At 45.6% G+C, this 23,604-nt stretch overlaps 7 protein-coding genes across 7 annotated transcripts; 1 reads left to right on the forward strand and 6 right to left on the reverse strand.

Annotated features, from left to right (window-relative positions):
* Nucleotides 1-450: 450 nt before the first annotated feature.
* Nucleotides 451-2,090, reverse strand: GUITHDRAFT_153524 (hypothetical protein). Its single transcript, XM_005829357.1, has 11 exons — nt 1,857-2,090; nt 1,697-1,802; nt 1,587-1,647; nt 1,458-1,544; nt 1,304-1,410; nt 1,125-1,248; nt 1,000-1,065; nt 901-954; nt 776-848; nt 674-724; nt 451-631 (listed from the first exon to the last, which is right to left on the reverse strand). Exons 1-11 carry the CDS (start codon nt 2,040-2,042, stop codon nt 587-589), a joined length of 960 nt encoding a protein of 319 aa, XP_005829414.1. The 5' UTR covers nt 2,043-2,090; the 3' UTR covers nt 451-586.
* Nucleotides 2,091-3,702: 1,612 nt separating this feature from the next.
* Nucleotides 3,703-10,164, reverse strand: GUITHDRAFT_141128 (hypothetical protein; the record flags this gene model as incomplete). The annotated part of the gene is made up of 7 exons (XM_005829358.1): nt 3,703-3,839; nt 4,006-4,211; nt 4,255-4,277; nt 4,325-8,824; nt 8,929-8,967; nt 9,040-9,110; nt 9,321-10,164. 7 exons carry the CDS (start codon nt 10,162-10,164, stop codon nt 3,703-3,705), a joined length of 5,820 nt encoding a protein of 1,939 aa, XP_005829415.1.
* Nucleotides 10,165-10,792: 628 nt separating this feature from the next.
* Nucleotides 10,793-11,947, reverse strand: GUITHDRAFT_73822 (hypothetical protein; the record flags this gene model as incomplete). The annotated part of the gene is made up of 1 exon (XM_005829359.1): nt 10,793-11,947. One exon carries the CDS (start codon nt 11,945-11,947, stop codon nt 10,793-10,795), a length of 1,155 nt encoding a protein of 384 aa, XP_005829416.1.
* A 2,059-nt stretch (nt 11,948-14,006) lies between these two features.
* GUITHDRAFT_73898 (hypothetical protein) lies at nt 14,007-15,708 on the forward strand (the record flags this gene model as incomplete). The annotated part of the gene is made up of 17 exons (XM_005829360.1): nt 14,007-14,068; nt 14,122-14,182; nt 14,227-14,309; nt 14,362-14,420; nt 14,470-14,498; nt 14,553-14,626; nt 14,675-14,741; nt 14,792-14,833; nt 14,883-14,927; nt 14,972-15,005; nt 15,056-15,129; nt 15,194-15,229; nt 15,274-15,339; nt 15,368-15,421; nt 15,465-15,527; nt 15,573-15,605; nt 15,649-15,708. Coding segments are annotated over 17 exons (942 nt in total), but the record flags the coding sequence as incomplete, so codon positions are not given.
* Nucleotides 15,709-15,837: 129 nt separating this feature from the next.
* On the reverse strand, nt 15,838-16,505 carry GUITHDRAFT_111412 (hypothetical protein; the record flags this gene model as incomplete). The annotated part of the gene is made up of 4 exons (XM_005829361.1): nt 15,838-15,912; nt 15,959-16,201; nt 16,255-16,348; nt 16,471-16,505. 4 exons carry the CDS (start codon nt 16,503-16,505, stop codon nt 15,838-15,840), a joined length of 447 nt encoding a protein of 148 aa, XP_005829418.1.
* A 499-nt stretch (nt 16,506-17,004) lies between these two features.
* GUITHDRAFT_73931 (hypothetical protein) lies at nt 17,005-19,344 on the reverse strand (the record flags this gene model as incomplete). The annotated part of the gene is made up of 12 exons (XM_005829362.1): nt 17,005-17,078; nt 17,124-17,230; nt 17,322-17,401; nt 17,446-17,571; nt 17,652-17,697; nt 17,741-17,920; nt 17,997-18,214; nt 18,265-18,591; nt 18,638-18,746; nt 18,799-19,019; nt 19,069-19,207; nt 19,256-19,344. Coding segments are annotated over 12 exons (1,716 nt in total), but the record flags the coding sequence as incomplete, so codon positions are not given.
* A 746-nt stretch (nt 19,345-20,090) lies between these two features.
* Nucleotides 20,091-22,811, reverse strand: GUITHDRAFT_111414 (hypothetical protein; the record flags this gene model as incomplete). Its single annotated transcript, XM_005829363.1, has 14 exons — nt 20,091-20,142; nt 20,205-20,282; nt 20,333-20,410; nt 20,454-20,527; nt 20,581-20,664; nt 20,716-20,766; nt 20,811-20,840; nt 20,895-20,963; nt 21,016-21,052; nt 21,114-21,146; nt 21,195-21,276; nt 21,325-22,599; nt 22,651-22,742; nt 22,801-22,811. 14 exons carry the CDS (start codon nt 22,809-22,811, stop codon nt 20,091-20,093), a joined length of 2,046 nt encoding a protein of 681 aa, XP_005829420.1.
* Nucleotides 22,812-23,604: the final 793 nt, after the last annotated feature.

Raw genomic sequence — 23,604 nt, forward strand, 5'->3', positions numbered from 1 at the left:
TATCACTTTGCTGTGATAGGAAATCCATGTGATCATCCTGAGAAGCTGAACGAACCATTTGTACAACCTTTCGGGTATCGCGAAACAACTTTATCTTTTGAAGCAAGAGAGGTTCGTTGTCAGGATGGCAAACTCATAGGAGCCACTTTGAGTGATCATGGTTACCCCATTATCTCTATGTTCTTTAACCTTTCAGAGCAAAATCCTACTGGAATGGGCCAAGAACACAACGCAAGTGGAACTCATGCTCTTGCAAGGACGGTTCAAAGCCAGAGTCGAACAGATGTGCCTCAGCCTGGGAGAATCTTACAGGTGTCAGGCGTGCATGTACAGGACGAGTATGAGTGGAAAGATTACTGCTCTCAACGAGCTGCGGCGGGGTTTAACTCGGGAATGGGAGAGATTTTTCGAAAAGTCGCAGCCATATCTCCAATCCGTGCACAACAGAAACAAGTCAATGAAATTTCATCATTGATCAGGTGAACAGAATAATTAATGACATGAGCCTGTGGGATGGATGTATCATTCGCCAATCTGATACTGGCTGTCTAATACAGAGCTGTGCTTTCAGAAGCAAGGTTGACATTTATCTCCAGCTCCTCTTTAAACGAGAGGCAGGCACCTCGTCGTCCTACAACATGTTACACTGAAAGAAATGGTCTTCGGGAAGTACCTGTAGCCCTGAGTTTATCCCCAACGGATCCACGTTGCCAGATAGTTTCCCCTGTGTCGTTTAGATTTGTTAAATGGCATCAAGATCGAACTCCGTCTGTACCAAGAGAAATACTTGTTCTGCCTTGTTTGATGTACTGCTGGAGTTTCCCTGTTTTTTCTCGAGAGGAGAAAATCTGTGCATGTATCAAAAGCTAGCAACAACTTCCATGTTTATGCAGCATGCACCTGTCATGAGGTGGAATTTGTGGGGTATTGGAAGGATGCCACTGGTTTTTGAGTCTGTGAATCGGTGAGCTTGGATCCGCCCGAAGGGTCGATGCATACTCATTAAAGGGAACGAGCGATCTTCTGAATGGCCCTAAACTTGCGGAATCACTTACAAAACGAGAGCTGAATGAAGTGTCAGGCGAGCTATCAAGTCGCGATGTCGTAGCTTTAGGAAACATCACCTATGCGAATAAGACTTGTCTCCTGTGCCTCCAGCAAAAATCTGAAGTGGGATCGGAGCTTGGCCAACATTTTCAACTTTTGTTATCCTGTCTGAGAAATCTCTGTTCCCTTCGGTCATACCAACTGTGATAGGATTGGTCAGGATGAATACATCACAATTTGCTTCTGCGCAAAATACCTATGTAATTATCGCCGAGGTTGCTCATATCCTTATGAGGGAACCGGACTGGGGTTATCAGATATCTGTTGTTTTGATTGGCGGTATGGTCGAGGCCGGTGTCATACCTGTAGTGTTTTAAATTGAAGAAGAATAATGCACCAACCATGCTGACATGTATGGATAGTGTTGTCGTAGAGCCTTCCAATACTCCTTCAACTTCGTTTCATAATCGCTTAAAATCTTTTCGCACTTCTTGCTCCTGCTGCCAATCAGGCTCACGTGAACAAGAGGCGCATTATTCCTTTTGTTCACATAGCATTCCAAAGGCTGATGGTTCAAAACAGGTTTTGCGATGCAGCTTCCTGATTGTTTTCACATCAAACATCACAACAAACAGTGATGTCATCCTACCGCCAACCCAAGCTTTGGGAGGGTAGCATTCGTTCATAATCGCTTCTGAATCTCGAGCTTCCTGCGAATTTGAAGAATTGGAAGATGCATTCAAAGCTAATATCATCTGTAAATCAAAAACGTCACTCAGTCATCCATCCCTGATCTCTACTGAAACAACCTGAGGTGCTTGCTCTAATTGCCTCAACGCATTCATATATTTTTGTTGTGATCTGATGAACATCCGCGTTTCTTTGCTCAAAAACTTATGCAGTTTCTGGTGGTACTTTTGGTATGAACCTTTCACTGCTGGAGAAGTGATCCCAAGTCGCCGAAAAGACAAGTCTTCTAGTTTTTCTTCATCCATTCTGAGCTTTTTATCCCAGTCAACCACGCCGGGACGAGATCGCTCTTGCAGCACATCTCGCCTCGATCCTGATGATGCAAGAATGGAGAGGACCGTAAGAGCGGCAAGCAGCCATACTAGTCCGGCGTACAGTACCGCCTTCATGAAGAGCCAGTAGAGCGATCGTGCACTCCACCCCTCTCTTTGACTACTTTCTACCCCACCCTTTCGGTTGCTACTGCTACTAGTTATGAGTCTGGTTGTTAGTCGTCTGTTGAGGCGGACTTGTTGGATGCCACCGCTGTGACAACCATTGAGAACATAAGATTTTGAAAGGAGGGACAGAACGTCTCATCTTTTACGTCGTTCATAATAACAAGAAAACATGCTGTACATGTGCGTAGGTGTATATCTTTTGCTGAAAAGACGGCAATTACGAAGGCTTTAACCTGGTCTCAAATGTGCCAGGATCTTGATACTCTCTCAAAAGATACCTACCAATACACAACGTTCAGAAACATACAGAAATGCAGCAATGTCGAAACCTTTCTGAGCTTTTCTCTTGTGACTTGAAAACCATATCCAGGCGGAACTTGAAATCCCGTTCACTGTAATAGCAAGGCAATTTCGAAGCTGCTTACCTTCGCTCTGGCTCGCGAGCTTGTGACAGACTGGGACTGCTCTGAGTCAGGCTAAGCAGGTACAAGTCATGCCTGAAGCCAGATTGAAAGAAAAATAAACCTCAACACTGTCTGGTCGACTTGGTAAATCGCTTCGCAATACAGAAGGATTTTTTGACAAAGCCTTTGATCGACCAGAAGGACCCCTTGTTCCCGAATGATGAGATTCAGTTAGACTATTATTCTCTCTCGAAGATCCATAAGAACCGACGACAACGTCCTCATCAGTCAGATAAGAAATATTTGAAGTTGGTAATGGTGATGACCGTGCACTTAGTGAAAGATTTTCATGCAAAGGGGCTGCATGAAATTGTTGAGGTCTGGCGTCAGCTTGTGAAGATGATAAATCAGGATTCAAGTCTGGTTCACCAAATCGACCTCGATGTCTTGCTCTCGAGATCAGATTGGATGAGACCGAGCTCCGCGCAGAGGTAGAGGACTGCGAACTGCTAGGGCTTGACGCTCTTGAAGAAGAATCTCTGTGGACGTAAGCATCTCTGCTGCTTCGTGGTGCGAGACTCATCGTGACTCCAGAATCATTTTCAAGCATTTCAGAATCCGTCGCAACTCTGATATCCTGAAACAAAGTAAATGCCAAGCGTGGCATGAAATCAAAGCACAAAGAAAGATACTCACTTCTTTGAGAGTAGCCGTGTAGAAAGGAGCCTTGCTGCCTACGGCGCTGGAAGGTGAAATACATTTTTCATTCAGTGTCCCTCGTGAATTTTGCTCATTTTCTTCACTGATTGGCTTCAAAGCTGCTTTGCTGAGCTCAGAAGATAAGTAATCTCTTGAAAGAATCTCCAATGAAAGCAATTTGCAACCTGCTCAAACAACTTTATTTCAAGAAAATCGAATGAAGGAAACCTTACCAGATTCTGGAAAGCGGTATGCATTTTCAATGTACAAGTCAGAAGATAGCAGGCCAACAAAATCCATCATCAGAGTCTGTGGAGGACAGGAAAAGACTTCTCGCATAGTTTGACCAGAAATTACTTTGATCAGTATATCATCCAACGGTAGAAAGACAACTCTCGCAGCGGTAGACCGGGTGTCTTCTGCTGCAAAGACTTCAGGTATTTCAATTTGCGCTTCAGAACAATGCAGAACACGAGCAATGTCTCGTCTGAGGGACCGCCTGAAGGAAGTTTTTTTATGAGCACGATTCAATCTTGAAAAACGATGGTCGAGTACTAATTGAAGAACAGCGATATTGATCTCATCTTCTTCGGCATGTTCAGCATTGTGAGATCTGTTATTTCTTCCTCTTGAGTTTTCCTTGCTGTCTTCTTCTGGAATCAAACCTTGGGCAATTTGTGCTTTCTTCTCAATATCCATGAGTCTATTCTCAAACTCTTCGACTTGGCCAGGATCTGGAGGCGAAATAAAAATGTTTGCAAGCTGATAAGCAAGATCTTCGAATTGTTCCATTGTGATATACTGTTTTTGAGTAAGATCTTTAATCTTATTGGAGAGAATCCGATGCATAGAACTTTTCCCATTCGCGTTTCTATCAAAATCAATCAGGGTAAGAGAAAACAAAACGTAACTACCTTTTCCATTTCTTCTGAATCACCTGAAACGTTGGCAGAGACATGAATTCAGATACCATCTTCTTTCTACATTCTCGCCTTTCACGAGTTCTCTCATAAGCACAGCGGTAACCAAATTCATCAAGATAAACGAAGCCACTGCAACGAAGAAGGGAAAGAATATAAGACTAGCTATATTTCCGCACGTTTCTAGGCATGGAGTGCTTTCGCACACGAGCAGTCCATCATCCTGTAGCTTCTTGAGTTCATCATAAGTCTGGCACTGGGGTAAAGCGTTGCGCGCTGCTTGAAGATACTCTTGCTTCAAAGTATAGACACTTGTTTGCTTGTAAGACTGCAACGCCCTCACAGCTTCGTCAAGGGCATTTGGGTTCCGTGCAGAGGTGATCCTCAGGTTGTACTTCCACATGACATCGGACCACATATCTCTCGTGCTCAGTTCAAACAGTTGTATCATACCAAGTCCCAAATTCTGGAAGTTGGAAACGGATGATAGGAGTGAATCAGATGCCAGAAGATCACATCGATGAACAACATCATTAGTCCGATATGCGTCTGTGCACATGTGAGAGAAGAATGCTACTCCCACGACTCCACAGGAATAGAAGACAAGCACAAGCAGAAGAAGTAGGTTAACAATCAAAATGACAGATCGTTTCAGCACGTCCAGAATTACTGTCAATCCTTTGGCAGATCGTAAAATTCTTAGAGTTCTGAGAGTTCTGAAAAGTCGGAAGACCCTTACAACTCGAAGCATCCTTGGATTTACCGTTGTACCACTCGAAAACTGAGATTCGAAAGCAAACGAAGCAAACGATACAAGAACAACAAACATGTCGAAAGAATTCATAAAGTTCGTGAAATACTGTCGAGGATAAACTGAAATGAGGGCAACAAATGCCTCAATCCCAAATGTAAACATAAAGAACATGTTGAAACCAGTCTGAATATTAACAGAGTATGCTGAATCATGAAAACTTTCGAACGACATGATAACTATGTTTCCGACAATGCAAAGAAGTAAAAACTTCTCAAATGGCATAGACGTGTAGATCGAATAAAGTCGACTTCTCACAAAACTGGAAGGAGGATCAAACACGTATGGAAGTGCCGCCCGGCTTGGTTTCCTTGGAGGTGGTTGAAGTGACTCCATGGCAACAGAAGCAACCGAGAATGCTTGCACAAAGACGCCGATGCTGGCAGAGATCAGAAAGAACCCTCCAATCACAATGACAAAGATGTAGTATACAGCAAACCATGATATGTTGTCTTTGCGAGGCCCTGTTGTTGGCCCCGTGGAGTCTATTCCCTGGCGCATCAGGACAGGCCAATTATCTTGAGAAGCCAACACATAAACGTAAATCAGACCATCCCCAATCCAGTCAAAGTTCAAAGAGTCTTTTTGCCAAACTCTAGATGCGCCTCCAGGATCTGTTCCGTTGCAAGCTTCCTTGGTCCAGATCATCGGGTCACTGCAGAAGTGCATATTCCCACTTAAAACTTGCATGCCAAGGATTGCAATCACAAGAAACACAGCTACTGAAACGAGAGCTGCGCTGATAATGGGCTTCCATGCCCCTGCTAGAGTTGACAGCAGAATGCGAAGACCGGTAGTCTGTGCGAGGATTCTTAAAGGCCTCAGCGCCCTCAAGCCTTTGACGATTCGAATAATGCGAATTGCAGCCACAGCCGAAGAAGTAAGTATGATGAGTTGCATCAAGATTTCAGTGATTCCTCCCAGCACAACAATCATATCCACACGGTTCCATGGATTTCTTGAATACTTTTTCAGTCCATACCAGAGAACTTTGAAAGATGCTTCAAAAACGAAAAAGAGAGTTACAGAAATGTGCAGCCAGGTCGTGATGGTTTCTTCCAAATTGGATCGAAACGGACGTTCAGTAGCAAGAGCCATGCAGTCAATGAGAATAAGAGTCACAATGAATTTTTCAGTGAGAGGATTGTTGACGACATTCCCTGCAAATGTGCGAATAGGATTGTTCCATGTTATGCATCCACAGACCGAGTAAGGAACATCATCTTGTGAGTGGTTTTCAAGTGAAGATTGTAGACCTGTCCGCATCATCTTTGCAAGGTTTTCTCCATCTCGTGCCATCGCAACCGAGGTGTTGCCACGAGATATGAGTTTCAGACTCTGATATCCCGAAAGGAACCGCACGTTGACTTCTCTATGTTCCATACAGTCGAGTTTGTTCGGACACTGAGTTCTCCTACCAACCACTCCTTGACATCTTGTTGAACCATCAGGATGAAGCAGTTGCATCGCAATGTCAGAATGAAAGGGATCTCCGACGTTCTTGCGCGCTTGTTCTGCAATGGTTAGGTCTGCACCCTCCAAGATTAATTGCATATTGTCATTCATTTGTTCTTCCGTCATTGCAAGATTGGACTCCATCCCACGAATCATTTGCTTCTCTTCCGTTGCTTCAACTCGCTCCCAGAACTTGAAGAGATATTCTACAGCAATGAAAAACGAGCTTGTGTTAGTATTTTTGACATTGACAATCAGAGCAGGTAGGACTCGAGAAGACTGAGCTTTGCTTTTCAGAATCTTTCCCAGCTTGTTTCGCTTGCGTGAAAGCACTCGTACAGTTCGTAGGTCAAGAATGATTCGCTGGATGTCTGTGGCTGTAGGTAGTGGCTCGTTCCCAAGAAATTGAAAGTTCATCGAACCCAGCAAAAGCTTTGCAGCATCTCGGACAGCCATTGGTATTTGAACATAATCGTAGTCGTATACAATCTCCGAACCTGCTGAAATTGTCTTCACATTAAATGTTGCAACTTTCTTTTCACGAAATTGAAGTAAACTCCACATGGAGACCCCTCCTAACATGCAATTAGGTCCGGGAAAGTTGCAAAGATGTTTTGATAAAGCCTTGATGACATTTTTTTCGAGAATACGACTAGATTTGAATCGCTGCATTGCCAGTTCCCTGTTATCTCGCTCAATGATTGCCAGTTGGCCCTTATTATCTCCAAAACCAACAATTACAATTCCCAGGAAAACGTTCATAAGAACATAGTTTCCAACGAAAATCAAGGCATAAAAGTATAAAGCTGATGGCCCTCCATTGATCGAACAGGCAGAGTACATGATGTTCTGCCAGTTTGTTTGTGTCAAGATCTGGAATACAGTCAATAATGCAGACTGAAACGTATCAAAATTTTCGCGAGGAATAGCAAAAGAGATTGCAGCAGAATTATCCCACGGAAGAACAGTGAATACGTCATCATTCCTAATGCCCGCCCAAACTTCTTCCGTCTCGTATCCGAATGTTGTGAAGCTGCTAACTATTCGCACTCTATACGGCAGTCTCGGATGTTGTGCTCTATCTATACTCTGAACAATCCCTGGCCTTCCAGGCAATAGAGATGGCAAATCATCACCTGGAATGTCAACGTAGACCCATTCTCCAAGCTCAATATCCTGCCATGTTGGGCGATACCACATCTTTGCCCCAAACAAGTTCATCCCGAGGATAGTGTAGATGAAGAGGAACAACATGATCAAAACTACCATTGTTGCAACAGGTCGCAGCATCTCAGCAATTCTTCCCACTTGTCTTTGAAATTGGGGAAACTTTCGTAGAAATTTGACAAGACGAACAAGACGGAAGGCACGGAGAACACTGAGGGTTGTGCTTGAAGCGTTACAAACACTTCCGTCTTGGTTCTGAAGATAGCAAAAGATGAGACTAAGACCTGTCGGAAATTCGTACGCTCCAATGCATACGATGAATCCATCAAAGAGATTTTGTGGAACTTTGATATAACCAAATATGCCAAGTCCAGCGATCTTGATTGCCATTTCAATCACGTAAGTGCAAAGAAATAAAACATTGAGCCCTTCAAGAGAAGCTCGGAATAGCCAGTAACTCCTCGTCTTTCCACTGGATACCCACAAATTTCCTATAGGACTGTCAAGCTCATGATAGAAACCCAAACAAGAGATGTTGATAACAATAATGACGGACATGATGTCCGAAAGAGTGTCAGAAATTGCAGTCCGTCTTAGGCGCTCGCGAAACGGTACATATTCTTTCTGCCTGCCACTGTATGGCTCAAGAACTGATTTCGCTTTTTCCCAAAATTCGTCTTCATCCTTTTCCTGCCGGATTAGCTCTTTCTGATATTGTTCTTCTTCGAACATTTGTGGAAGCAAATCTCGAACCAGCGGAATCACATGATCAACCTCTTCAGTGATTGTCCTGTTTTCTTGGCTTCCTGCTCGAGGTGTTGATGCAATGCGTCTGGTCTTGGTCCGTCTGATTGTCAATGTCACACGACTTCCTCTCCTGCCAACCATGAGCTGATAGACTGCGTGCAAATCCAGAGGGACGATGTCTGTGTTGTCGATTTGAATGATGCTATCTCCTTTCATTATCTCCCGTTTTTCATAGCTGTTCCTCCCAGCTTCAAGCTCATCACGACAGCTGGTTCTCCGATCTCCTTCAAAATTGATAATCCCACCCCTGCAGTAGTTTGTTTCAAAAGCTGTTGCTTCGATGGCCTGATTTGATCCCAGGTAAAGAAGAATTTTTGAATTTGCCTGGCACGAAATGTTCTGAACTCATCCAATTTTTCAATTCGAGAAACCAAGCTTGCTTCAACCCATTGCTCGTACATTCTGCTGGCAAATCGTTTGGTCATTACTTTAATCACATCCCTGCCAAGATGTCGTTTGTTTTGTATCTGCATTTCACGAAGGCGATTAGCAATTATAGCGAGAAACATTTTCAAGGAGAGTAGTGGGCCGACTAGCACCAGGGCAAGGAAGAAGAAGAAGACAAACCCCGAAGAGGTTTCAGAGACAGATCGCATGATGGATACCCAGCCTTCCAATGTCATCATTTGAGCAATCGATAGTAACGCATAGAGAACATTGTCAAAGTTAATTATGCCTGCATAAGGGCCTTGCGCTAACATCAGACATTGGTACCCTGTAGGGCATACCCTTGTACCCCACTGAACTGTGTCTGAACAACTGATTGGGGGGACATGGATTTCTCCGCTGTTTACCCCATAGCAACTTTGCCTCAACACACCTTGAAAAACCTGTACTCCCACAATGGCAAAGATGAAGAAGATGAACGTGCAGAGGAACAAGACTGTGTTCAAGGTTGGAACGACTTGTAGAAGGAAAGAGACCAGAAGTTTCAATTGCGGCACCTTATTGATAGCTCGCAGTGGCCTCAACATTCTGGAAGCTCTTAGAACCGCCATGCTCCTCAGCCAGCTTATGCTCAAGAAATCTTGCATCAAACCCAAGACAACAATTACAAGATCCATCCATCCCCATCCGTCAGACAGGAAACTTGTTGGGCCTAGAAGGAGTCCTTGAGCAACGATCTTGATGAGGCATTCAAACCCGAAACAGATGGAAAGAATTTGATTGATTGCTCTCAAAACATTTCGACGAGCAGAGATCGGACGATAGTCTGTTGTGTCATGGGGGTCGAAGCAAGCAAGTATGACTGCATTGATTAAGATCAGAATCAACATCACTTGCTCTAGTCCATGCTGCAGAATGTAGATAGAGGCATATCGCAATGGATGTGAGATTGAGAAGAGAAAAAGCGACTTTCCTCGAAATCTAACAGGGTCTGGTGCCCAGGTACGGTGTACAGCTCCATCTTCATCTAACCTCTTCCTCCTTTTCTCATGCACCACTTGAGAAGCTTTTCGAAGGCCCAACTCTTGTTCTTTCAATTTGACGTGATGTTCAATCACTACATCTGCTATCAGTCCAGCATGGAATTTCTCAAGCTCGTTGGGAGATGGCAGTGTAGGGTTGACTTTGATCTCGCTCTTCCTTCTCTTCAGCTGATGTCGCACTTTAGAAATGTAATCGAAGTCATCTTGGACGTTGTCCCCTTCACCGCTCAACATCTTCCCCCTACAATCAGCTGAGGGAACTACTCGACGTCAGTAGAGTAGAAGCCATTAGCACAAGGATTCGGCAGACAGAGGTATAGAAATAGAGCTGACCTGCTGGCTGTCACAAGGTGCTTGGATGCCTGCGTCCTATCACTAACAAGATGCGAGCATCCCACCAGTCATCCAGTCAAATTTTTGATGCTCATGCGTCAAGTCCCTTCCTCGCTGCTACTAACTAGCAACGAACAAATTTTTCTGCCTTCGAGTAATTCTAGGTAAAATCTCTGAGGCAGGCCGTGTTGATTTAGATCAAGCGCGGCCCGCAGACAGTTGATCACCGCATGACTGTTGTACTAAATAACCTCAGCATGACAGTCTTTATAACCTCACACTAGCAAGAGATATCGGATATGAACTTGCTTGAGTCTAGTTCAAAAATTCTTGCTAAGATATTCTCAGTGCCAAATGGAGTGTGCTTCATGAAGGAAAACGGCCGCTGGCACAGAAAAGTTTTGCTGACCCGCCGGCAAAGTTCAGTCTCCCTGCCTCTTGTCTCTCAGCATCGAAATATCTGGCAAATTGTTCTGTTTTCACGTTCTACTTTGATCTCAATTCATTCTCCTGGTAGTTCAAAACATTATCAAGTCGAGAGCGAATCCAGCCTGATGACCCCAACAAAGTTAGTCTCCAGCGATCCCAGGTACAGGTTGCCGTTTCGTATCACAACACTTGTGACCATCCTCATTCGCTGGCCGTCAGGATCTTGAAGCTCTCTGAGGATAGCGCCGTCCTCTAACGAAACCTCCACCAGGCAGGAATATGGAGATTGCGCAGGGAGCATCCAGCTCGGCAAGAGCATAAGTGCGCTTCGGATTAACTGATCCATCACATCACTTGGTAGGGAAGAAATCAACCCCGCCAGCCTCGGCGCTGCAGTCGGAACAGCTACCCATGCCGTGTGTGCTTTTGGATCTATTGTGACTCCATCGATATATCCTGGAAATCTAGAAGCCAGCACTTCCCGCCTTCCCCTCTCAGGCCGTCTCAACCATATTTTAGTGAGACGCGCCGCAAACGTCTCAGCCACTAGCAAGTATGATTCATCAGGCGAAATTGTAAGCCCGTTTGCAAACCAAAGTCCTTCTGCTAGGACGTTTACGTGACCCGTTTGCGGATTATATTCCAACACTTTGCCTGCTGGTTTACCGCGGATACAATCCAAGATAGATGCGCCCACTACATCAAACTCATCTTGACTTTTCCTTGTCCTCCATGGAAGAATATCGGTGGCAACCGTGAAATAAACTTTCTTTGAAATCGGTCCGATAGCGATATCATCTGCCAGGGTGATGCCCTCTGAGTATACAAGCTCAACTGACGGTCTATTAACAAAGCTCTTGTCAAAATGCACCCGTAAAAGACCTTTGAGAGCACAAGCAATGAATAATGTATGATCAGAATGAAACTTGCCGCCTAGCAATCGGCCTGGACCCAGATATATAACTCGCTTGCTTCTTGCAGTCTGACTATCACTGTCAAATTCTACCAGATACCCATCACCTTGTAACCCAAACATTCTTCCACCAGGAGAAAAAATAATAGTTTCCACTGAGTATGCAGAGGGACCTTGAAGCACATGGTTTCGAAGCAAGGTATTTGAACGATTTATGGGAGAAAACGTTGGATAATCGTTCCTTGCTAACTTTGCAGCAGGAAGCTGTTCGTTGTCTACTAGCCATGCAGCGAAAGAGAACAGAGCAACAAGAGCAGAAGCGCCTATCCATCTGCTGACCATTCCATTCATTTCCAACCTACCATGCTCGCCTCGTCTACCTCCAAAGTCAAAGTGTATTCTTCACTCAAAGTTAAGTTAAAGATCAGTACGAGGACACTCAGGGCCTGAGACCGTACGGCAGCCCGCGGCCCGGCCTGGACCGTCCGGGAGGCTTGACCCTGACACTCCGAGGCTGTCGGTCGCACAGGCCAGACGGCGAGAAGAGAAAAACACAGCGCAAGAACCAAACTTGGGTTGAAACCTCAGGGAGGCCTTTAAATCATGACTATTTCAAGTTCAAGTTGCGTTGCCACTCCATCTCGAGTCTCGTGATTGTCCTCGTTGCTAGTTATGATCTGACTCAGTGACTTTGAGCCACGTTGAAAGGAGATCGTGATCAGTCGACCGGGCCGGTCTGAGTATCCGGCCCGCCGCCGTTGAACTTGGAATCACGGCGGCCGGGCTGCGGCGCGGCACATGGGTATGTCATGGCTGTTGATCGAGATGAGCGAGGACAGCGTCATGCCACCTTAGAAAGTTCGTTCAGGCAAAGGGAGACACTATATTGTTTCCTCACCCTTCCAGATTGTCGGATGTCAAACCCAACGTTCTGCGAAGAAGCGCGATATGCTTGCATTCTCTTTTCCTAGCACGTCAGTGGAGTCAAATAATGTCCAGAGGATAAGAAATCCTGCAAAACAGCATTGTCTCACCGAAGTCGAAAGTCTAAACATGCACATTTAGATCGCGCCCCACCAATCGATACCTGCTTCAAACAAATCAGATTTTGTATTTTTGCTTGTCACTTTGCCTTGTAAGGTTTCCTAGTTGAGCCTAGTACAATAAATATTGCTTCTTCTTTTGACAAATCCACCAAAGTCCCCATCTGCGGCGGCAAACATTCCATCAGGGGGAAGCAACAGTCTTTTAGACAGCTGAAGATCACACTTCAAGCTCGGACATTCGCTCTTCGAGGGATCTTCCAGCATTCGGATGAGGTCTAGAGGTCTTGCTCGATTTCGCCTGCAATATGACATGGTCTCTGGGAAGAACAAGCCGCGACCTGGAAAAATATTCACCTCTTCCCTCAGTTCTGGAAATTCTTGTTCTTGCACAGGATCTTTCTTCACAGCGCTTCTAAGTGTACGAGTCGATTTTCCTTCCCCCGCCACAACAGTTTTTCTCCTTTTCGTAGAGCTCTCAGACTTGATTTCTCCTGTCTCCTTGCCTTCGTCTTTGCTCAAAGACGACAACCCATGTAATTCGCTGGCTATCCCCAGGCTTATCAAGAGTTCTCGATTCTCCCGGATTCGCTGCAGACGCTGTTGGAAGGCGACAGTAAGCAAACAAGAAGCAATGTGCTTTGATGGGGCAGATGCAAGTGCAACATACCTTTTCTTCATAGGCAGACATGGCTCCTGCCAGGGATCGCCAGAGAGAGCAGGATAGGTCGACAGTGACAGGGGAGGACTGGAAACCTGACTGGAAACCTTGTCCGCTGGCGGTTACATTGCAGCCGTTACCGGCCAGACTGCTTCCACGATCCGCTTGTCGATGGACACGAGCGGGATGGAGGTTCCACCTGCCAAGTTACAGTGCTATGCGCGTGTCTTGAGGGCCATGCGCGTGTCTTGAGGGCCATGCGCGAGTAGAGAGGAGAGGCTGAGATTTTGATGCTGATGGCAACCTTAAGATTGATCTGACCCTCCTTGACAGATTCTTGCCTCCAGGCTCATCGGGTTACAAGGTGAAGCCCATAGCAGTCTTTGTCTTGCATGAACGTTTCATCTCAGTTGTAGCCGCCTGCAACTGCTTTTTGCCTCCCATCACTACCAGGAACCTACTACGGTCATTCAATCCGTTGATCCTGGCGAGAGTGTGAACTTGGACTCTCAGTTTACGCGGAGGTTGCTCCATCCAACAAGTTCGCATGACTCAATCTGGATCAGACGCCAAGGTGATTTACTTATCTAGTCAAATTCCTTCACTTACACAACATCCTTTCAATTTCTTTTGTTACTGCTGTTGAGCAGCGAGCTCGCAGCATGGTGTTTCGTTATCTTGTTGAATAATGCTCTGACTGCAAGCTCAGAAGCGCATTGGAACTCATGACGGAGCATTTCATTGCGACGAGGTTTTGGCGTGAGAAATTTTTTGAAGTCCGATCACTTTAAAGTACTAATATGATGATCGAGATGTTGGATGCTGCATCAAACCAAACAGTTCGCCGACGCTGAAATCGTGAGAACTCGTGAGGTCGGATCACCGGGTGTGACGGTATGAGGAATGATGAAGTGCAGGAAAACAAACTCTCAGAGATGGACATTGTCGTCGACGTTGGAGCTGTCTTTGACCCTTCAACGCATCGTTACGATCATCACCAGTACGTAGAGATCGCGCGTGCTTTGTTCTTCAGACTGATGAAACTTCTGCAGGAAATCATTTACTGATACTTTCGATGAGAAGCATGTTGTTACAAAGCTTTCGTCTGCAGGTTATCCTCTGTCTTCTTACAGGAACTGAAAGCTGAAGAAATGCTTTAGGACTCATCTACAAATACTTCGGGCAAGAGGTTCCCTTAGTCTTGTTTGTTCAAGCCTGTTGATTGAAACCATAAATATATCAGATTCTTCAGAATATCGTGAAGAGCGTTGATGTCAATTACGAGAAGCTTTATCATTTGGTCTACGATAATTTCATGTCTTGTGCTGAGTTTTTGCTCTACAGCTCAATTAAGACTTTTGGCAGTGAGGAGATCGATGCGGTGGATAATGGGGTCCAATGTTATGCTGCAGATGCTGTTCCCAAGTATAAGGTGAAAGAAAACTGCTTCTTTCTCCCATGTGATTAGATTGATTATTCCAGGTCTCTACCATGCTCGGTCAACGCGTTGCTCGGTTGAACCCAGTTAGCAGAGATGTATGGCAATCCAAGCTCTCTTGTAACGTGTTCTCAGAGCTGGAATGATCAGAGCAAGAAACCAGACGAACAATTTCAGAAGGTTTTCTTTTGTTTTGCGTCTGCTCTCTTTTGAATTCGGCGTAGGCAATGCAAATTGTTGGTGACGAGATGGAATCCAGTATTTAGTAGGATAGCACCAACGGCCCCGAAACTGAAGACATTTCGCAGTCGTCAACTACTACGCCAAAGCATTTCTGCCAGCACGATCAATTGTCTACGAAGCAATATCTTCACGCTTAGATGTGACTTGTAATTGGATTGCCACTGCTGTCAATCGTGACGTGGCCGTTTTTTCGATGATGACAGGATCATCCAAGTGGAAAGATTATTGTTCTTAAAACGGTTTGCGCTGTGATTGGAAGAATGTATTCTAATACTTTGGACAGGCCTGCCCTTGGAAGGATCATCTTTTTGAGATTGAGAAGGAGCTCCAGGTTTCCATGTATACACTTGTTCACATCAAAGTCATGTGCGTGTTAGGCCAATGTGCTGTATGCAGTGTATGAGGACCAAGGAGGGTCATGGCGAGTCCAGGTATGAGAACGACTGGACGGTACCCCAGTGATAGTCACGCAAGGCCGTACCTGAGCGACCTGAATCGTTCCATTGCCGCAAGGCGTTGCCGGAAGCCTGGCGCGGAGTAATTACTTGACACGGCCAAGATCTGTCGCTAACGAATATGTAGATTCGAGACCAGGCCTTGAGTGATCTTACCGGAGTAGAAAAACGTTGTTTCAAGGGCTTGATTTGACACATTTCAGGTACAAGGTTGCATCTTCGTGCACGCGACAGGCTTCATAGGAGGAGCACAGACGCGGTGAGGCGCGTGATGAATATTTACGTATGCTGAGAATGCTGCAGAGAGGGTGCGATGAAGCTGGCAGAAATGGCGTTGGATATGTAAGGATTCAAAGCATAAATCATTTGTTGCCAGTTTGTGAAAAATACAATTAGACAGACTCCTCCATCCTCTGTAGTGTCTTCAACCTTCGCTCCTCACGGAGCCTTTCTGTCGTCGCGTTCATCTGAACATCAACACGTCAGAAGAAGATGATTCATCTCACGCCTCACCCTCGGCTCAAAGCACATGTTGGACCGCATCCATGAATACAAAGTCACCGAGATTGCCAGCAGGAAGAGAAACAGGCCGAGGCTAGTTGGAACGGCTCCAGCACTAATGGGGCTGTACTGTTGGATCATCAACAGCACCTTCTCGTTGATGGTTCCGTCGACGTGCAGGAATTGCTCCTTGTACTCTTTTTGTTTGATTGGGTCTCCGCCGTCTTGGTACGGGTCTTTCTCCGTGCTCAGTGCCTGGATTCACACCTTAGCATGACACATGAAAATGCTTCCAACGGCTGCTCTACCTGCGACCTTCCGTTTTGAACGGCTTGTACAATGCTGCTGGGAGCACGCGGCTGAGTTGCTGAACAAGTGGTGGCCAGCATGGCAAGGAGGAACCTAGGAAAAAGGCAAATGATTGCAAGGCAAGAGAGGCTAATCACTAGAGAACAACAGAAGCTAATCACTGCATGTGTGGTAGCAAGATAAACTATCTGCTTGCACTACTTTCATCCCCTTACTGCATGGCGTCGTCGTTGCCCGTGCTACTCACCATGTCGAACGGTGCTGGAACTGCATCATACCCGCCGCACTCTCCTGCTCTAAATTGGGGGGGAAAAAAAGGTCACCTTTTTTTTTCGCTGTGAGGACCGAAAAGGGTTCTCAAGTTTAACGATGGCGAGAGAGACAGAGGGGGGAGGAGGCGGAAGAGTGAAGGCGACTCGATGTATGAATAGATTTGTAATGTATAGAACTCATGCAAACTCGTTCTCCACCCCCACAGTGCATTCAACAGCGCAACATCTCTGGTCATTCTCATCGTTGCAAATTCACAAAGTCTCTGACATCTGCCACACCACAAGAATTGAAGAGCAAAGATGAGCCAGAATTTTACTCATTCAAAAGTTTCTTGAATTTTGAAGAAAGCTTCCTAAGAGGATGTCAAGGATGGTTTGAAAGACTCGATGCAAAGGGACCTCAAGAGATTTGGCGAATAGGTCGGAATCGGTTTCCTAGTGTTGTTGACAGAACATCAAACTTCGACATAGAATTCTTCAACTGACCTTTGAGTCTCTCCATGAAGTAAGATTCAATAGTACTTGATCGTCATGGATTAGATAGCCGACCCCTGAAGAATCTTTAAGGCGATCCTTGGTAAACAAGAGGTTCTCACCATATCCATGTTCAGAAACAGGGCCAAATGCGAAGATTGAATTCCAAGTTGTTGAGACGTTGCTAAGAAACGACATGGTTACTGGACATCGACGCCTTGCTGTGCGCCTACCTTGTTGATATCAGCCAAGTACTCGAATATCCAAATACTTGATGCTGAAAGGCAGCAGGGATGGCAGCAGGGATCTTCGCCTCTAACAGCTTGTTGTCCACAGGAAGAACCCCATGGGCCACTTTGTTGAGAGCCATCAGATGCCTGTCAACCCCTTGGCCTTGTACCTGCTCTCTCAGTCAAGGACCATGACGGCAACCAGGCAGCACACCGCCAGGCGAGACAAGTCATTCTGCCGCTTGACAGCATTCTTGAAGAGTTCTGTCTGTTGATTTCTAGTGAAGGGTTGATATCCCGGGGAGACATTTCTTTTGTCTTGGTTCATTGCTCGTACCATCTGGCTGCCTTCATCGTGACATGAACGTATAACCTACACATCACAGAGCAGTCAAGTACAGCAGAACCAAGATAATCAACCTCAGTCCTTCCATGAAAATACCCTTTGGTGGAGCATGATTCATATCTGAAAGTCACAGTGAGTCCATGCCTGCCTCCTCGTCCCTTACGTTGGTACTGCTCTGCCGTGTAGGCGATGATAAGCTATCTGTATTGCCATCTGCACCACTCCATCGGGGCTCAGCCCCCACAATTTGAATTTCTCTTTGCCAAAGGACGAGAAACGCAGCATGTGGGTGTGAGTGTTGAGAGTCAGAGCCTCGGCTCTCTTGCGAGCTTCTCTCATCCGACTGCAAATGAAGGAACAAGTCACTCTAATCTCACCCCTCAAACCTCAAATCCAGAAATCAAATTTGAAATGCTTACTTCTCCATGGCGCTGTCAATCTCAAATTGCAGCGCTACTGGGCAGCTTGGATCAACACAATTGGTTTCTGAAAATCTTGGAAGAGGAGCAGGGGCCCCCAACGCCTGATTCCCTTGCATGTTGTCCCAAACTTCAGAGAGCCAGCGATTCCAGACTACTCCATCGGAGAATGAGTGCTCAAAATTAACTCCAAGGGCTCCTGTTGAATCGGATATAATCTAGAACGTTTCGTTATGTCTTGCAAGTGATATTTGCATCACCGGCAAACCTGAAGCTTGTCAAACCATCTGTTGGAAATCGAATTCATTTGTCCATGAAGGATATCTTGAGCTCGTTCTGTGTAACCCTGGTGTGGTCCATGATCAAGGCAAACAACAAAAAGTGCAGAGTCGATCGTTCGCAGCGACTCCTGATTGATGGCCGAGCAAGTTTCCAGCTGTTTTCGAGTGTTGGCCCATGCATCGCGATCCTCCCACGTAAATATTCCAACACCAACTTCATTTCCCTTCGCTGGCGGGACTGTATCGAGGACATGTTGTATTTGTTGCTCAAGCGCCTCACAGGACAGAATCTCAGACCTGTCGGCAGAGAGAACCTGGTGTAGCGATCAACCTTTCAAACATAAGTGTGATTCGATGCACCTGCACTTGAAAGAATTTGTTTCCTCGAATCAAAACAACATGACGAGAATGCGCGTTCGTCTTGAGGATGTCCCTACCGATGTGTGGAATTCGTGCTGTTCCAAGTAGTCTGGTTCACACGAAGACTTCAGAGACGTCGCAAGAAGCTCAACAGAGCTGACCTCGAGAAGAAACTCATGCAGCTAGGGCTCTTTTCTGGCTCAAGATGCCCTCGAAGAACTTTCTCTTGCCATCTGAAACTAAGAGATATGAATTTCGATAGCCGACTGGCCTGAGATTTCGGTTTCCCGCAATCTTCATCATGTTTCAAGTTGTATGCTGGGTTCACATGAACTGGTATGGGGCATCTGAGGTTGAGGTACATGTCGTCCCAATACCTTTCCTGAAAGTGCTTGATAAGAAGAAGAAAGCATAAGTACTCTTAGCATCACCACATAGCTGTACGGGTATCCTTCGTGCTCAAGAGATTGTAACAGCAACGACTGCAATGTTGAACCTTCTTCTTCTTCAAATTTTCTGACGATTTCACTATACTTCTGAAATTCACTTGGCTCCATCAGCGGTATCAAGCTTTGGGGAAATCAGACAGCCAGTTTCAAGCAGGTGGTCAGGTCAAACCTTTGGAGATATCGTTGAACAGTAGACTTAAGGTCTGGAACAGGTAGCTTGGGAAGTTGTAAATGATTGTGCGAGTACAAATGAGAGAAGTCGTAGAGCTTGGAGTCCCCGGTTGAAGAAAAGCATCGTGATCTTGCCAACCTTTTCGATACTTGAATGGCAAATCTTGCAAAATCAAGTCAACCATCGATACCCAATGCAGCATGACTGACTATGGAACTATGCCGCATGACTGACATTGAGTTCTTTTTGGACTTAACGCGAAACGTTCTCCCATTCATGTGACATTGGTATCAAATAGAATGTGTTCCTACCATATATCCTCCAAATAACTACTTGAGGTTAACAAGCATTATCATTCCATCTTTCGTCCTTCTTTCCTCCCCTCTGCCTCAAGCGTACATCCCCTCCCCTCCCCTCTGCTTCAAGCGTACCTCGCCTCTCCTCCCCTCTGCTTCAAGCGTACATCCCCTCCCCTCCCCTCTGCTTCAAGCGTACCTCGCATCTCCTCCCCTCTGCTTCAAGCGCCTCTCCTCCCCTCTGCTTCAAGCGCCTCTCCTCCCCTCTGCTTCAAGCGTACCTCTGGGCTTCTTTGATCCGCAGCATGATCCCAGCGGCAGCTCGTCGCACAAAGTCGTTATTAGTGCATAACCGATGACGGGCCGGCGCAGGGAGTTCAGTCGGGAGTAACGGTCGGACTCGACTCACCGGGCCGGCGGCGAGTACTGAACGGTCAGTGATCGGATGCCGCACTGCCAGCAGCATTGCAGTGTACAAGAAAACTTTACTTCATAATTCAGTGAATATGTGACTCTGTGAAGCCGAGAAAACGGCATCAGAACTCGAGATCCGAGTCCCATAGTCCTTGCAGACTATTCTTGCGATTTCTGTCAGAACATGTCATGCAGATTCAAGGTATAGCAAAACTGAGCATACCACCACAGTTGACCCAGGGCAGGTGAGAAATTTACATTTCAAATCGTTGGATCTTTTCCTGATGGAATTCGCCAATGCCATCAACTTTGCTCTACCAACAAATTCATAAGCGCAAGATTGAAGAGTGAACGCGTTAAGCACCTCCCTTCGGGCGACTTCTTGATGTGGAGAAGCTTCCCAACACATTGAATTGCAACTTTGTGGCGCCACAACATGCTCCTGTTCTCCATCAGTTGCAGTCAATCTATCAGTAAAAACCGACTGGAAGTCTTTCCCATCTCTTGTGTGAACGCTCAGCGGCGGTGAAACGCTTGACAAAACCTTCTGGTAGTCATCCTACCCCCGATTGTAAGGCTTGCGCAAATCGTGAACGAGATCTCTGTGCATACCTCGTCCGCGATGTCGTACGACGCTGTCAACCTGACGAGTCTACCCCGCTCATCTCGTTCGAACACGTGCGATACAGTTAACACCTGTCAGACTAGGATGAGGTTGGGCATCAGAGTATGTAGACACAGGAGAACCTCTGCATCATATGCCCCTGTATCCTTGGTCAACAGATCGGGTTTAGAGAACTGTGAATTGTCTCAGTGGAGACCATCATAATTCTTTTGTTTACGTCGTTTTTGTTGCTTTCCGTGTCTTTTCCCTGTTTTTGCGCGAAGAAAATCATTTTTTTTGTTGAGAATGATATTGAATTTACCTGACGCATCCACGACGCTCCCTTCGTGTGTACAACAAAATGTCTCGTTGCCGAATCAACAGAGTAAAGCTGAGAACGTGCATCAGAACATACATTCTTATTGCTTTGAGATCGAACTGACCAAATCCTCGATCACAAAGCATACAAAATCGATTTCACTGATAAAAGATCATTAAAAGGTTCACATGGTGCGTCTTAGGGCATCTATTGTGTCATTACCTACAAGGAAGGCGAACTTCGTGAGCATAAAACCTAAAAGTGATCTCACTTGACAAGAAAGTTCAACACCCTGAACAATACTTTGCAATCAGGTCCTCCTCGGAAATCCCAACTATGTCAGAAATTGATGGACCACAAGAAATTGTTTTCCTTTTTCCCGACACTGATCACGGTTCAGTACAATGCAGTAAGTTGAAGAAATGAAACAAACCTGGATCAAACTCAAATGATATCCAACTTTTCTTCTCATGCATTCGTTGTGCCTCTTGGGCTGCAGATTCTGATGGGAATTTTCCCTGAGCAGCAAGAATATCTATTGCACTCTGAGCTATGCTAGCTGCTTCTCTGATGGAATCCAGAAGCACTCCACGGGTATCAGCAAATGCACTCAGCAAAGCCTGAAAACAGAAATGATTCATGTAGTCAACATCGATTGACAGCGAGACCTGTGACGAGTAACCAAGCTCAATGTATGGTCGCATTGCCATGCAGTCAAGGAAGAGGTCTTCAACTTCACGTAGTCGGCCACGACGGTCGTGTAGAATTCCCAAACGTTTCCGAGATATGCTTCGATGCTCGATCTTGGTTGAAGACTGTCCAGTAACAACGTCCTGAGGCTGTTCATCTCCGCCACTTCGAGTTCTTGATGCTCCTCTCTCTGCGGAATCGATTTCTACTTTGCTGGAAACTTTCAGCTCCCCAGCCTTCTTGGCTGATTTAATTCTTCGATTGTAACCCTCGTATGAGTCAACCAGCTGATCAAACGGGTTCTTCGTATCTTCTACCTGCGATCGTTTTCCCAAGACATCTGTGCTTTTGAATACAGAGGGATGCTGAGAAACAAGTTGAGCATTTGGAACCTGAGAAGGATTGAGGGATGAAATCGAATTTGCGCCGGGCATAGAGACCGCGAGTCGAGATTGGAAAGATGCATCTGATATCTGAACATTATTCAAGGAAGAATCCGGTAAAAGGGATGTAGGAAAAACGTTCGCAGGACTGCTGTTGTGTTTGGGAACTCCTAATGAGCTCAAGTTGGATTCCATAATATTGCTGAAAATAAAGGGAGAAATTGCAGAGGTTGATCCTAATGAAGAGTTCAAACCAGCACCGTTGACACTTGGAGCCTGACTGTTCAAAGCAAGCCCGTGATTCCCAAGGTTCAGAAATTGCGAATTGTTGAGAATGTTCCCAGGAGCATTGCTCAAATTGCTGTGTAGCAAAGCACTGATGTCCTGATTGGTCGCCATCAAATTGAACGAATTCGGTACAGCTGCAGCATTCTGATTGCCCAATCTCGCAAGACTTTGATTTCCTATTGGGAAAAACAACTGCGGGGTATTTGTGTCGGGAATCCTCGGTCCTCCAAAGCCGGGATTCAAGATGGGATGGGATGACATGCTTTGTGTTGGAGTAATGCACATCGAATTCAGTGAGAGATTCTGCCCTTGATTCTTCAGAATTGTACCCAAGCTCTGCATTGTGGCTGAAGATGTATCAGGCATTTTGAAGCATAGTTGACATTCGAATCACTTACTGGAGTTGGCACCAGTTCCCTCCAGACACAACATGTTGGAAGTATCTGACTTGCTACTTGCTACTGCAGATAACAAGGACGCCGCAGAATACCTGAAATGGCATGAGGTATTGATCAGTTTACAAAGACAGAATGAGCAATGTTTCTCACAAATTGTTCATCTTTAGAAGGCAAACGATTCACTGTAGCATCGGACCTCTATCATCGTGAAGCTTCTAAGGCCGGATGATGCTAAATGATTTTATCATGGATAATGATTCTCAGAAACCTGTCAACGCGGATCGAACTTTTGTCAGCATGTTCAAATATCGTTAGCGATTCTGTAAATGAGATTCAAGAATCTGCATCACATGTACAACGAAATAAACCAATCCCATTCGTTTGACCATCGCTATTTGCTCTGCTCCACGTTGCTTGAGTCCTTTTCTCCTTGCCCCCACCACACCTCATCCCTGAACAATCTGAATATATTCTTGATATGGCCTCGCCCATCGCTACAATCCTTCAATCTCGGGAAAGTTTCTTCTGATGGTGTGTTCTTCTCGTTGATTTCTCTCACTTTGCCCTGCTTCTACTCTTGTCTCCTTGTCATACCATCATCCTTTCATCCCCTCTTGTCTCCTTCCTGAATCACCCTGCCCGCGTGATAGCGCCCAACCTGCCCTTGGACCCCACCCACACACGGTACATCGCGCTTCAGAGATTGGTTGGTCTTGGTGGGGTAAGGTGGTATCCGAGGACCTTTGTGCATTAATCCTTTGAGCGCAAATATAAAAGATAGGGGTATGGAGGTGCTCAGCCACAGCCATGATTGATGTGGAGGCTGTATCATGGGTAGGGGTGGTGGAATTATTTGTACCTTTATAATAATGTATTCTAATAAGTGTTTTAGATCATCATCTACATGTACCTGTTCTGCAGTCTTTTCCCGTTCATACCCAATCAAATACCCCA

Source organism: Guillardia theta (assembly GCF_000315625.1).
Source record: "Guillardia theta CCMP2712 unplaced genomic scaffold GUITHscaffold_52, whole genome shotgun sequence".
In the NCBI taxonomy this organism is placed as follows: Eukaryota; class Cryptophyceae; order Pyrenomonadales; family Geminigeraceae; genus Guillardia; species Guillardia theta.